The following is a 13908-nucleotide window of genomic DNA, read 5'->3' on the forward strand; positions in this document are numbered from 1 at the left end:
AGACGAGCACTCCTCATCTCCTGTGTCAGTCCAGGCTTCCTCGTCGGCTTGGTCTTTCTGTATCCTGCTTCTCTTAATACTCTCCAGACTGTAGTGCGTGATATATTGACTCCTTGAAGACTGAGAGCACCAGCAACGTCAGCGCAGCTCTTCTCTCGTCCGTATCTATCACGTCGTACTTGTTGGATTATCTGCTCCTTTACCTTATCCGTCTGCTTTGAAGGTCGGCCAGAGCGAGGGGCGTCTTGTACGTGCTCTGGGAGGATCTTAAGAGGGAGAACGTTTGGCTCGAAACCAGCCTCAATAGCTCTACTATAGATACGATTGACCGTACGAGGATGAACACCAGTAAGTTCAGAGATCTGTGATGTAGACTTGCCAACAGAAGGTGACTTTAACGCCACAATTAAGGTGCGGGTGTAAGGATCAGTATTAGGAGACATTGTAACGATAGATACAGACAAATCGTACAGCTACTCAGCTCAAAGGTGGGAGTTGCGCCAAGAAGAGTTATGCCGAAGCGCCGAGATTAGCGTGGGACAAAACTTTTGTGAGGCACCTCCGTATCATCCCAAGTTTTGTAGCCTGTCATCCATCGCTACCGGCGGTAAGCCGACGAATAAATGCTAGAGCCATGTACATGTAAAGTTTTCCAGGGACAAGGTAACTTAGGCGACTTTGACGTCCCGGTGTGTGTATGTATGTGTTGTGGGGGGGGGGGGCTTGTATGCCAGGCGACTCGTCGGTCGTCAGCCCTCCCGCCATCGTTGAACCCTCGTTCGACTTTTAGTCTTTTGTAAGTATATGCCCGTACTTGGCACTTATACCGGAGCCCCGCTCCCCCCCCCCCCATGTCCGTAGGCCGTTTCCCCCGAGTATTGGTTTAATCTTTTTTTTTGCCTTTGCCTTTGCCTTTGCCTTTGACGGGTACACAGCCAAGAGGCAGTAAGCAGGCCGCCAGCCTTGACACGACACGGTCCGGTTCGCTTGGAATGAGAGGGGGGGGCTTTACATAACAGCTACTTAGGTTGCAAGCGCGACAATCGCTGTAAACGCATCTTTCTGCGGGACTTTTTTTTTCTTTCGCTCTAAGTAGTTACTTGTGTACTTAGCCACCACACACACACACACACACACCGAGGCGTCCCCTTCGCCTATTGTACTAGTTAGCTATGGGGGGCGTGCTCCCCCCCTTCCTAAGAAACGGTGGCTTGTTCGCTTGTGTGTGTCTGTGTGTCTGTGTGTGCGAAGTACGACGACATAAACTCAAAGGACTCCACACGGCTCAGCCCAGCGTCCTGCATGTGATGGACTAGCGCGCTTCTTGGCAAAACTCTCCCGGCAAGCTTGCAAAGGGCCCTTCTCCGAAGCCTTCTGGCGCCGCGACCAACTGTACACGGCCATTCCATGATTTCTTTATTCCATGCGAGGGCCTTCCCGCCTTCTCGTCTTGCATACACGCCATTGCTGCGCCTGCGGTACGCAGACCCGCTTACGTCGAGGTGCCAGCCTCTGCGGAGAGCCACCTCACGTGCTTCCATTGCCTCGACTCGCAATGGCGTAAAGACATCATTGGTCGCGAGGCCTTCAGCTTACAAGCAATGCCGTCTACGCCCTGCTGCTGCTGCTGCTGCGGGTCTATTCAGCACCTCCACAACCCGGAGACTCGGTCTGCAGGATGAGGTAAAAGCACGACAGGCTCATTCAGCGGTAGGTGGCGCTGTTTTAGCACACATTCCCCCCTCCCCAAGTCGAGTCATCTGGTCCCATGTCAGCTGGTATATGCAATTATGTATATGCCTTGTTTTATTTTTCCTTAGTTGTAGTTGGTAGTTCGCGTCAAGATTTCTCTTAGACACGGTTATGTGTAATGTTGATTTACTTTTTTTTTGTTTATATCTCTCTATTCCATTCTATTCTATCCAAGGCTTTGTGCGGATATCCACATATGAAGTATGAGAAGTAGCTGCAACGACAATAATGACGACAACACGACGACGACGACGATGATGAAAAGAAAAGAGGCATTCTAACAACCCCCGCAGAAGAACCATGCAGAGACTTCAGCATCCGCCAAACTCGCCACGACGCTCAAGTCGACGCTCAAACTCGACAAGCCGCGCCATGAGCAAATCTACAACTTGCCCAATATGCTTACCTTCTCCCGGTTGATCGCCACCCCCATGGTTGGCTACCTCATCATCCACAACCACCATCTGTATGCCTTTTCGCTCTTCGCCTACGCCGCGCTGTCCGATCTGCTCGACGGCTGGATCGCCCGCCGCTGGCATCTGCAGACGGTCGTCGGCAGCGTGGTAGACCCAATGGCCGACAAGTTCCTCATGACGACACTGGTAACCTGTCTCGCCGTCAACGGCAGTCTCCCCCTCCCCCTCGCCACCATCATCCTCGGCCGCGACGCCAGCCTCGCCCTCTCCGCCCTCTACTACCGCTACGCCAGTCTTCCCGCCCCGAAAACCATGGCGCGATACTGGGACTTTAGCCTCCCCAGCGCACAAGTCCATCCCACCTCCATTTCCAAATTCAACACGTTCCTCCAGCTCTCTTTACTCGGTACCTTGCTCTGCACAAACCTGCTGCATGACCCCGAGGCCACCACCTCCGCGGCTGGCGGTCTGCTTGCTTCCATCCAGAATGCGCTTGGTGGCGAACAGGGCGTTACGACGCTTATTCAAGCCATGTCTGCCGTCGTGGCTTCAACTACGATATACAGCGGTCTCGAGTATACCTGGTCCAAGAAGGCGGTTGTCATTCTGGGCGGTGATGAGGCGCTAAAGAGGAAACAGGGGTTTAGGGGCAGAATGATTATGGCGGGCGGGTTTGGCTCTTTTATTGTTGTCGCGCTGTATTTTTGGGCTACGGCTGTGGTTAAGGAGGGGAAGGAAGATGGGGAGGAGTAGGAGTAAGATTAGAACGAAAAAACAAAAAGGGGATTAGAAAATTTAGGACGGTGCTGCGGGTTAGTGAGAAGGGCTGTGTGCGAGTAAGTGGGGGGGGGGGAAGATGCTTTATTTCTGTGTCTGTCTCCCCTCTCTTATAATCTCTCCCTCCCTCTGTCTAGCAGTGTGTTCATGTCTGTGTATTGCATCTATCCAAAAGTCATGTACATTGTTACATCTTATATCTTATATCCTCTATTATACATACATACATACATACATACATGACTAAAAATAAAACAAGAAATCTAGAACAAGTCTTCACTCAAATATTCCCTCATACCACAGACTGAAAGAAGAAGAAGAAGAAGAAGAAGTAGAACAAAACATTGATCAAAATGAGGAAGAAAAAAATAGCTAAACACAGTATTCTTCTCACGTTTCTCATTCACTGTCTATTTCATCCTTTCCACCTTGTTTATTTACTTCGCCCATCTTATTCCAGTCCCTACTTATGTCTTTTTTTTTCAAATATCCTTATCTTGTGCATTACTATCCCCCCCCCTTTTTTTTCTTTTTTATCTTCTTCTCTCTCTCTCTCTCTCTTGTCCCTTCTATATCTATGCTTATTCTATTCTGCTCTGCTGTATTCTTGTTTCCTTTGCACGACTACTCCATACATACTACATTTGACTTTTTTTTTGCGTCTCTCTTTTTCTCTTCTGTCTCTCTTTTCCTACATTACATTACATTGCATTACAATACACACAAGATCCAACCAACAATACCCATTCCACACCCACCCACGTACACACACACACAAACACAAACATATACCCAACAAAGCCCCTTCTACAAGCCAAGCCTCAAATCTACCCTGCCCGTCATATCCCTTATTTTCCGCATACAACAATATCTATTGCTTATTTCCAATCTACACTTATATATCAATGTACTTGCCCCTTCCACCCACCCCCCATCACTGCCTCTTGCTATTTTTTTATCCTATTCTTTTGTTAATAGTAGTTGTAGTCTTAGTGTATAAAAGAACTCCCCCTCCCCCCCCCTACCCTAACGAGAGAGAGAGAAGAGAGAGAGAGACAGGAGAGAGAGAGGGGGGGGGGTTACTACATTAGTGATTCGATAAAATACATGTCCTTCTTCCTACCAAGGGAAAGTGAGAGAGAGAGAGAAAAAAAATAATAGATAGAGATGAGACTGAGTAGACTAGACAGATAGGAAAAAAGAAAAAGATAGTGTCATTCCAGGATATTGCACAGGCTTATTTAGAATGCACTACATCAGATCAGCACGTTGGAATTAGAAAATCACTCTTAACAACCAACAAGATATCTAAATCAGCATAGCATACACCAAAAGCCGTACATACAGACGTCAAGAAATGAGTGAAAAAAAAGCTATGATACATTCCGCATAATACATAAATCTACCTGTACATGATATTGCCCCACACAACTCCCCTGTCTTCATCTCATCTCGTCAAACGCCACGTCTGCACGGCATTCTCAAACAAGTCTTTACACGGGACGCGGGAGCCCAGGCGAGCACAGAGCAAAAACGCACCACTGAGTTTGCGATGCAAGCTATACGTTTCCTCTGGCGGGGGTGCGAGTCTCTCCTTGACCATGACGGGAATGAAGCCGCGCACACGATCGGTAATGGTTTGGTTTCTAAAGTCGTAGACGGCAGGCCCGCTGGAGTTGAAGGGTTCGGCGAGCGTGAGAACGCTGTCGATGTGGGCGTCGAGCATGGCGCGGCTCTCGGAGCCAGTTAGGTAGCCGAGTTGGAGGGAGAGGTCGCGGATTGAGTTTCGGTCGCCCTTGGAAGCTGCGATTAGGACTTCCACGTAGGGCGCGACGAATTTATCGGGATAGTCGCGGCTGGCGCCAAAGTCCAGCAGTTCAATCTTCTGGGCCTTGGCGTTGTACAGGAAATTTGTCCAGTTGGGATCGGTTTGCATGAATTTGAATTCGACAATTTCACGCAGACAGAGGCGAAGGATTTGCGTACCAATCCAGTCTCGTTGGTCCTGGGTGAGGGTTTTGAGTTTGGTAACGCCCACGCCGTGCATCAGTTCAGCGGTAAGAACGGTAGGACCGCAGGCTTCAGTAAAAACTTTGGGCACAGTGAAGACATCAGTGTCATCCTTGAGGAGTTCGCGAAAGCGAGTTTGACATTCTGCTTCGCGTGTGTAGTCGCACTCCCAACCCAACTCGGTGCGTGCATTGGCAATGGTTTTGTCGAGGTAGAGACCTTTGGGTAGGAGACGGGACGCTGTTAGGAGGATGGAGAGGTTACTAAGGTCGGAGTCGATGGAATTGGCAACGCCAGGGTATTGTACCTTGACCGCCACTGCTTGACCGGTAGACTTGAGTACTGCTTTATGGACCTGGCCAATCGAGGCTGCTGCTATGGGAATGTCTTCAAATGACTCGAAGAGGTCGCGCCAGTTGTCGCCAAGGTTACTGCTCAGGACCTTGTTTCTTTGCGAGGCTGGCATGTAGTCGGCACTATCCTGAACTCTCTGCAGGACATCGTGGATTGCAGGGGGAAGCATCTTGATGTCTTGGAAGCTGATCATTTGGCCAAGCTTAAGAGCCGCACCTCGCATGCGCGATAACTTTGCTACCAGTATTTCCAGGTTCCTCTCGCTCAGCATGAGGGAACCGGTAGTCGATGCAGCACTGCCGGTCGCACGACGAAAGCCTTCTCCAACAGCCCCGAGAGCCATGCTTGTGCCCAGTCCGGCATACTGCCAGATACGACCAAACCGTGATGAAGGAACCCTTGATTCTCGTAGAACATAGGGCGCCTTTTCTGGCTCTGACGTTACCTCGCCGAGGGTCTATCGTACAGCTGTCAGCGAATCAGCATACTTCAAGCTAATAGGCGCAGGTGACGTACCTCGGATGCAGTTGCATGGGCCTGGGTATCCGGAGCAAGCCGAGACGCAAGCTCCTCCATTTCCTTGGGGGTAGTCTCGGGTTGCATTCTATTTTGTGACCTTGGTGGCGATGAGGATATTGACTTTTGTATTGAAGACAAGGGCCGATCATCAAGCGGATGTCTTCCTATAGGTCTGTCGTCAAGTGGATGCCTTCCTACAGGCCTGTCATCAAGCGGATGCCTGCCACTACTCTTACGTTCTGCATATTCCTTGCGTGAAAAAGGATCGCTCCCCAGCATCTTTGCCACGCGTTTTGAATGAAACACATCGGTATTTATGCCTTCTGGTATCTCATCCTCGACCCGGCCCGGCGTGGGGGCCGCCTGGAATTGATTGTTTTGAGTAGAACCACCCCTTGGCTGCCCCGGTAGCGGTATAGTCGTCTCTGTGGACTCGACCGGCTTGATTCCCTTGTCGTGATCCTGGACTAGAGGATCCTTGGGTGTCTCATGCCCTGGCCTGTCAGAAAACGTATCCTTTCCTTTTTCCTCGTGTTCCAGTGTTAATCCATTCGTGGGTATCGTGCCGTCGGGTAACGGCGATCTCGGAGCGTCTTTCTGCTCTACTTGCAGCTCTTCGGCCGGCGGTGGTGTATCGGCCGTGTTCTGCCCCGAGCGGTCATAGTGGTGATCCTGCTCGATGCCCTCTTTCACATACCGTGGCTCACTCTGATCCTTCTTAACCGTATCTCTCCTCGGGATGTCTCCAGGCTGGGCATGCTGCGTGTGGGGCGTCCATTGCGTGCGTGTTGCTCGTTCTGCTGCGGCTTTTGCGTACGACGGGACTTCTTCATTGAAGCGCTGGGCGAGGGCAATGGCAGCGGCTGCGGTGAGGGTGACACGGTCCGTCTGGCTCTTGACAGCCTTGGCTAGCGACGACGTCTTGGTGTAGGCATCCCACTGGCTGGATCGGAGGGCAACATGGCGGTTGGCGACGCCTCTGGCTGCGTGGAAGAGCTTTGCGGCGTCAACGAGCCGTCTTGCTGCCATTGCGACGAGATGAAAGCAGGCGTCTACCGGCGTGGCCTGCACATGGTTTGGCGATGGTGGCGGCGATGGTGGTGCAGGGAGAAAGAGAGGCTCGTGAAGGGCCTCAGAGTTATGCGCGTCATAGCTAGCTGGGCACAAGCGAGGGACCCAGGGCGCAAAACGAGCGATTGGCTGGTTGTCGCTAGTTCCGGACGAGCCTTGTCGATCAAGCTTAGTGGGGCTGCTGGGCTGGCCCCTTCGCCATACTCAGGGCCTCTTAACCACCACCAGCAGCAGCAGCAGCACAATCGCAGTCCCTTACTAAAACGCGCCGGAGGAAATATGAGCATGCGCCCGTCCGTACCATCTGTCTTCGTCGTCTGATTCCCCTAGACTGCCAAGCGCGCGTGCCCACCCCTTTGCTCAGGTACATGGGAGAATATCTGGACAACTGCCGTCCGCTGCCTCTTCAAACACCAATTGGTGCTTCACCAATTTACCTAGGCCTTCTGAGGCCGCCCACTGCCTCGGTCTAAGGGGCCTCTAGTGAAGCAGAAACGCTTCTGTCGCGCCTCGTTTTAAGACGTCCTTGGCCCGTCGCCGTCTGCTCTTATATCTCTGCGCTTTACCGCCTCGGCGACGACGCCTGAACAAAATCCCTCAGGGCAACCCCGAAACCAACCAGAGAGGCCGCCAAAATGAAAGTCGCGTGCCTCCAGTTCGCCCCGGAGGTAGGCCAAGTGCAAGCGAACATCCAGCGCGCCGACAGCATACTAAAAGCCACGCCAATACCCGCCGACCTAGCCTGGCTCATTCTGCCCGAACTCGCCTTCTCGGGCTACAACTTCCACTCGCTCGACGAGATCAAGCCCTTCCTGGAACCCACCACGGCAGGCATCTCTACCCAGTGGGCCCAGCAGGTCGCAAAGCACTACAACTGCCATGTCACCGTCGGATACCCGGAAGTCACGGTACCCTCCAAGAACCCATCCGATGCCCAGACGCAGTACAACTCCACCGTGACCGTCTCGCCCTCTGGACAGATACTGAACAACTACCGGAAATCCTTTCTCTACTACACCGACGAAACATGGGCGTCCGAGGGTCCAGGCTCCAAGTCGCATAGCCTTTCCAATCCCGCGTCCCCAGACGCGCCCTTTTACTCTGGCGACCTGGGCGACCTGGGCAAAGTCACCCTGGGCATATGCATGGATATCAACCCGTACAAGTTCATCTCTCCGTGGTCAGACTACGAATTTGCGTCGACGGCACTGTCTGCCCAATCGCCCATTGTTTGCGTGTCCATGGCTTGGCTGTGTCATCTGTCGCCTACCGAACTCGCAACGGATCCGTCGCAGCCGGACATAGCGACAGTGGCATACTGGGTCGAGAGATTCCAACCGCTGGTCGAGGCCAAGGGCAGCAAGCCCGTGTGCGTGATCCTGGCCAACCGGTGTGGAATGGAAAAGGGTCTTTGTTATGCTGGGAGCAGCACGGTGCTACGCATTGACAAGGGCGTTGTTAGCCTTTACGAGACGGCGGGGAAAAGCGAGGAGACGTGTCTGGTGGTGGATTTGACAGACCGCCCCAAGTTTCAGCTGAGAAGTGGGCGGTAATGGTGAGATTGACGACTGGTTGATAGCCCGGTGCTTGTGGCTTGCGCCTATCTGACTGCGGCTGGGCTCTGCCAAGCCAAGGGAGAGGCGCCCTTCAGGAAAGTGTGCATGCCGTCGTTCTCCAGATAATCACCTAGACCATGAGCTACCAAGCCATGTAGGCAACGCGGCCATGTGCTGATGAGAGGTCAAAGCCGAGGGTTTGTGGGGGTAGGGGTTGCATCGAGTAGGCTACTGGTGCTGGTGCTGGTGCTGGCAAGTTTTGCCCTTCAAGTGCGTCACAAGCGTCGTTGCGTGTATGACTAATGCAAGTAATACCAATCATCTTTATCTCACGTCATCGTGCCATTTGCTGGCTGCTGCATGCGAGTCTCCAATGTGTCGTCTGCTCACCTCCAGTGGTACGAGCACGAGAGCATCACGGCCACTCATGCTTGCTGACCGACAAGTGCCAACATGGTGCATCACGATACGACAAGGCTATTTCTTGTTCATTGAGACCTAGCAAGTGCTTTCATTCATCACTGCCTAGTCTAAACCATCATGAATCGATTCCTTTCATGCCCATTTACAGACCCAAAGCGCCATGAATCAGAGGTAGGGAGGTATCCGGTAACGTGAAAAGAAGACCGCCCATTGCATCCCTCGTGTTGCAGACGTACTTCGCTCTTAGAAGACTGGTCGCTCGGTTCCCGCCATGTGCGAAATTCCCAATGTAGTCGCTCGTCTCCAACAAGACTTGTCGTGGGCGCCGGAAGAGGTAATCGAGAATCGAGAATCGAGTGAGGGATGGCTTGGAGGGGGCGAGCCGCTTAGATACCGAGACGGGTCTTGCGCCAGTGTCGTCGCTTGGCGTTGTACCTGAGGGGCATCCCGTTAGTCCGCGTTCACACAGTTGGTCGCCATGCTGCCTCTCGCTGCCGCCCGTGTCTCGGCGGATGGCGAGACGGTCTGCTCCTATGTGGCCGTCGGTTCGTACCTGATGGTGTTGCCGGTCCTCAGGCGAATCCACTGGGGGATGGGGCGGTTCTGCTTCTGCGCTTTGGCAAGCTTCTGCTTGGTGCGGAATGACTTGTGGCTCTGCGGAAATCGTCAGTAGGCGTTCCTACATGGCTGCGTGCTCGCGGAGGATGATATCATACCGGCATCTTGACTGCTTGTGGTGAGTAGTCGGATGTCGAAGAGATTGTCGTTGTCGTAGAGAAACGAATTTCAGGCTCTTAGCCGAGGTGCGCTGCCAAGCAACCAGTGCCGCTAGGCCGGACTGGGTTAGGCGTGCTGGTCCGACTGCCCCAAACCACCACCCCGCCAGTGCTCTATGCCTTGTGTGGGTGACATACAGCAATGTGCTGCGGTGATGCAAAGGCTTTCTTCACTGCATGAAGATGCTTTGCTGAATTCCATGTTCAAATTCCCTTTCCCTGTCCAGAGACATTTCCTCTACTCGACGATATGCATTCTCGAACAAGAGCGGAATAAGCGGGCTTGAGTGCGCACTGCAGTCGATATATTTTGCAGCCTGCATCCCTGCCGGCAGATATAACAGCGCCTCGACTGTCGAGTTGAAGCGTGCCAAGCGCAGCACGCAAGTGTCAATAACATGTTCAGGGTGAGGGCTCTCTGTTCTGGGCCATGTCGGTTGACCTGCGTTATAGCTAGGGGAGGCTTATCCGGTAGACACGGTGCAATATGGCCAAAGCACCGGGTTGACGCCTCTCGGTCCACGGTTCATATACACCATAAGCACCCCTTTGCTCGTGCACTGCATGCGGCCGTGTTCTGCCTGTGCATATGTGTCGGGCAGAGCAGGGCAGGGCATCAGCGCCTGTGTCTGTGTCTGTTCAGGGTCCACTTGAACTGCTCCTTAATCGTCGCCAGCAGCCAAGTATACCCACCGTGGTTCCGTGACCCACCCTGAGGGCCAGTATCCTCTGTACGTCTCCAATGTGTGCATCATGCATTGGTTGCAACGCATGCGTCTTTGAGCATTCGTCGACGCGTACATGGATGGATTTGCTTAGCAACGGCCGAGGCGGGCGTTCATGGATCAACCGGGGAGACGGGTGGAGCATGCATAACGGCGGCGGCCAGTAAGCTGGCGTGAGAATCCAGCAGCATTTCGCACCGGTCAGAGATGCGTTGGAGCGTCCGTCGGTGTCTCTGGCATGCGGGCTGTAGTCGGGAATAAGCGGGGGAGCGCGAGGATGCCTGGACTCGACGCAAAAGAAAAGACGGCTGCCAAGATTGCGCAGCAGATGTTTCACATGGCGCCTGCATCCTCTTTTCCCAAGCCGAGTGGGGAGTGCGTGAAACTGTCCAGGTGCGAGCATCGCGGTGCGGGTGCTCTGTACGCCGGTCAAGGTGGATCGCTGCAGAAGACGCAAGAGAGGCGACACGGCGGCCGAATCACAGAGTCGCCAGCAGCAACACCAGCACGACGGCCAGCGTGGAGCCCGATGTGAGTGGGTGAAACAGTTGAGACGGATCTTTGTCAGAAAGCTCTGGCGATCTCGGCTCAGCCACCCCGGATTCAGCAGCGCGCTTGGACCACAGCTAAAGTCGGCGCAGGTGCAGGCACGAGCGGGCCAAGACAGTGTCGATCCCGCCCTGAGTGAAAGGCCATCTTGTTTCGGCGAACGCTCCTCGTCGCATTCTGCCGCGCGCCGGCCGTATTGCGGAAAACCACGTCTTCTGGGTCGCTGCACCAAGCAAATGCCGGGCAATATCACCTTGGCCATGTATCGTCCTGCTGCTTGTTGCTGAGCACGCGCGCGCAATCCCCCATATACTTGGGCCCGCCCTGCCCGTCCTCGCTCCCCCCACGCGGCGCGCAATACCAATACGAGCACCACACTGGCTGCCGCCCCGATCCGCCCGCCCCGACGCGTACATTATCAACTGTGCTCGCAGCAGTGACCTTCTTTCCACATCCTCCTCCGCCTCCTCCATTCCCGATCCACCCCAATTGCCACCATGACCGACTACCCGTCCACGCCCCCGCCCCCGTCGCCCTCGACGGCGACAGTCCCCCGCTCAGCCAGCCTGCCCCGCCTTGCCAGCTCCAAGCTCTTCTTGCCTCTGCAGAACGAGGCCTCTGCCATTTCTACGCGTGGCCACCACCTGCCCTCGCTCCTGCACAGCACGCGCCGGCCCTCCACCATCCGCAGCAACGAGCGACGCGGCAGCGACACCGACGACGAGGATATGGAGGCATACCGACATGGGCTCATCATGTCTGACTCGGACCGCAGGAGCAGCATCGGCGCGCACATCCTCAACACGCCGCAGATGCGCAGCCAGCGCCTGATTGGCAACTCCAACCCCCGCTACAAGTGGGAAAAGTACTACAAGAGCGACGAAGAACTCAAGGGCATGAAGAAGCCGATACGCGATTACTACGAGCGCAACAACCAGCTCATCCAGCACTACATGTACATTGACCGTCTTCTCGACTCGTCGCTCCCGCACAACCTCATCCAGGAGTACACAAACCTCGAATCCGGCGCTGTCAAGATTCCTACCACCATCGCTGAAGAATCGTCTACCGGCACACCCAGCGCCAATGGCGGCCATTCTGGCGAAACCACGCCTGGGCTCTCGAGCAATGGCCGAAGCGGATCATCCGGAAGCCTTAGCAACAGCAATGGCGGGCTGAAGCCCATGGTCAAGCGCACACCCAAGAACCTCTACAAAGTCCCCGAAATCGACGAAAACACGCCGCTGCTTTCGCACGAGAATGCCGTCGAGGACGAGGAGGATCTCGAGGCGGCCAAGTCGAAGCTCATGGACTGGGTGCCCGAAGAAGACGAAGACACCGAGAGCCCCATTGTCAAACTGGCCCTCTACGTCAATCTCTCGGCAAACACGTGTCTGCTCATCATGAAGATTGTTGTCACCGTCCTCACATCCTCGCTGTCCGTCGTCGCCAGTTTAGTCGACGCTGCGCTCGACTTTCTCTCTACCGCCATTGTGTGGATCACATCTTGGATGATTGCGCGCCAAGATCGCTATGCATACCCAGTTGGCCGCAGGCGCCTTGAGCCCATTGGTGTCTTGATCTTCTCCGTCATCATGATGACTTCCTTCTTCCAGGTCGGCATCGAGGGTATTTCGCGACTTAGCGGACCCGACCGAACGGTTGTCGAGCTGGGAGGCCCTGCCATAGCCATCATGGCATCCACCGTTGTAATCAAGGGAATGTGCTGGCTCTGGTGTCGCCTGATCCGCAACTCGAGCGTACAAGCCCTTGCCCAAGACGCCATGACCGACGTGGTCTTCAACACCTTTTCCATCTTCTTCCCCCTCGTTGGATACTATGCAAAGATCTGGTGGCTCGATTCTCTCGGCGGTATCCTCCTTTCGGCCTACATCATCATAGGCTGGGGTGCCACATCCGCAGAGCACGTCCGCAACTTGACCGGCGCGAGCGCAACTGCTGACGAGAGAAACATTCTACTCTACATGACTATGCGCTTTGCAAAGAGCATCAAGCGCATCCAAGGACTGCAAGCCTACCATGCCGGAGACAAGCTCAACGTCGAGGTGGATATTGTCGTTGATGAGAATCTCAGCTTGAGGGATAGTCACGACCTGGGTGAGAGCTTGCAGTATGTGCTCGGTAAGTTGACCCTATTCTAAAAGTAGCTGTTTTTTTGCGTAGAGTACATGTATACTAACAATCACAATAGAAAGCGTCCCTTATGTCGACCGTGCATTCGTCCACATCGATTACACGGATTACAACTTCCCAACGCACATGTCGCAGCAGGAGTGAGCATGAGACAGTGCTCGATATCCATGGCGATTGTCCCTCTTCGCCCGATGACGCAGCCAGCATTTCCGCCTCAACATCCGAAAAGTGGCCGTACCATGTCGTATCTCCTGTTTCTCAACCTAAACCGAACCGAACTTGCTGCTGCTGCTCGTCGACACGACCACCTGTGTGAATCCGAAAGACCTGGTTTTGGACATGAGATTTCCGTTTCGCCCTCTTTACCTCTCTCTCTCTCTCTCTCTCTCTCTCTCTCTCTCTACCTCATATCCTCATATCCTCAACCCCCCCTTGTATCCATAGAATCCTTGCAAAGCCCGTCGTCATCCTCGTCTTATATCCAGCGCGCTATTTTCCGTCAAACTCATTCCATCCATATCATCAATCTGACAAAAAAGTTCTTCATGTTGTTGTTGTTTTTTCAAGGGAAGGGATGCAATGTAATCCGATTAAAAAGGGTCCAATCTTGTACTATTACTCATCATTGCTACTACATAACTATATATCAGTCTTGTCTTACCTCCTTTTTTTGGTTTGGTTTAGTTGCATTTGCTAATAAGACGAGAAATAAGAAAAGAAGAAGAAGAAGAAGAAGAAGAAGAAGAACAAGAACAAGAACAAGAACAACAAGAAGCAATCCTAATAGATGAGATCCACAAACTAAACTTCTCTAGCACGTCTTTAT

At 53.4% G+C, this 13908-nt stretch overlaps 5 protein-coding genes across 5 annotated transcripts; 3 read left to right on the plus strand and 2 right to left on the minus strand.

Annotated features, from left to right (window-relative positions):
- Window positions 1-851: 851 nt before the first annotated feature.
- Window positions 852-2921, plus strand: SETTUDRAFT_26607 (uncharacterized protein; the record flags this gene model as incomplete). The annotated part of the gene is made up of 2 exons (XM_008024694.1): window positions 852-857; window positions 2046-2921. The coding sequence occupies 2 exons, from the start codon at window positions 852-854 to the stop codon at window positions 2919-2921; spliced, it is 882 nt and encodes a 293-aa protein (XP_008022885.1).
- Window positions 2922-4392: 1471 nt separating this feature from the next.
- On the minus strand, window positions 4393-6899 carry SETTUDRAFT_183445 (uncharacterized protein; the record flags this gene model as incomplete). Its single annotated transcript, XM_008024983.1, has 2 exons — window positions 5826-6899; window positions 4393-5766 (listed from the first exon to the last, which is right to left on the minus strand). The coding sequence occupies exons 1-2, from the start codon at window positions 6855-6857 to the stop codon at window positions 4393-4395; spliced, it is 2406 nt and encodes an 801-aa protein (XP_008023174.1). The 5' UTR covers window positions 6858-6899.
- Window positions 6900-7534: 635 nt separating this feature from the next.
- SETTUDRAFT_105574 (uncharacterized protein) lies at window positions 7535-8452 on the plus strand (the record flags this gene model as incomplete). The annotated part of the gene is made up of 1 exon (XM_008024984.1): window positions 7535-8452. One exon carries the CDS (start codon window positions 7535-7537, stop codon window positions 8450-8452), a length of 918 nt encoding a protein of 305 aa, XP_008023175.1.
- A 482-nt stretch (window positions 8453-8934) lies between these two features.
- SETTUDRAFT_46231 (uncharacterized protein) lies at window positions 8935-9643 on the minus strand. Its single transcript, XM_008024757.1, has 3 exons — window positions 9595-9643; window positions 9432-9532; window positions 8935-9313 (listed from the first exon to the last, which is right to left on the minus strand). The coding sequence occupies exons 1-3, from the start codon at window positions 9598-9600 to the stop codon at window positions 9265-9267; spliced, it is 156 nt and encodes a 51-aa protein (XP_008022948.1). The 5' UTR covers window positions 9601-9643; the 3' UTR covers window positions 8935-9264.
- A 1782-nt stretch (window positions 9644-11425) lies between these two features.
- Window positions 11426-13441, plus strand: SETTUDRAFT_147826 (uncharacterized protein; the record flags this gene model as incomplete). Its single annotated transcript, XM_008024985.1, has 2 exons — window positions 11426-13070; window positions 13141-13441. The coding sequence occupies 2 exons, from the start codon at window positions 11426-11428 to the stop codon at window positions 13224-13226; spliced, it is 1731 nt and encodes a 576-aa protein (XP_008023176.1). The 3' UTR covers window positions 13227-13441.
- Window positions 13442-13908: the final 467 nt, after the last annotated feature.

Source organism: Exserohilum turcica (genome assembly GCF_000359705.1).
Source record: "Exserohilum turcica Et28A unplaced genomic scaffold SETTUscaffold_13, whole genome shotgun sequence".
Classification (NCBI taxonomy): domain Eukaryota; kingdom Fungi; phylum Ascomycota; class Dothideomycetes; order Pleosporales; family Pleosporaceae; genus Exserohilum; species Exserohilum turcicum.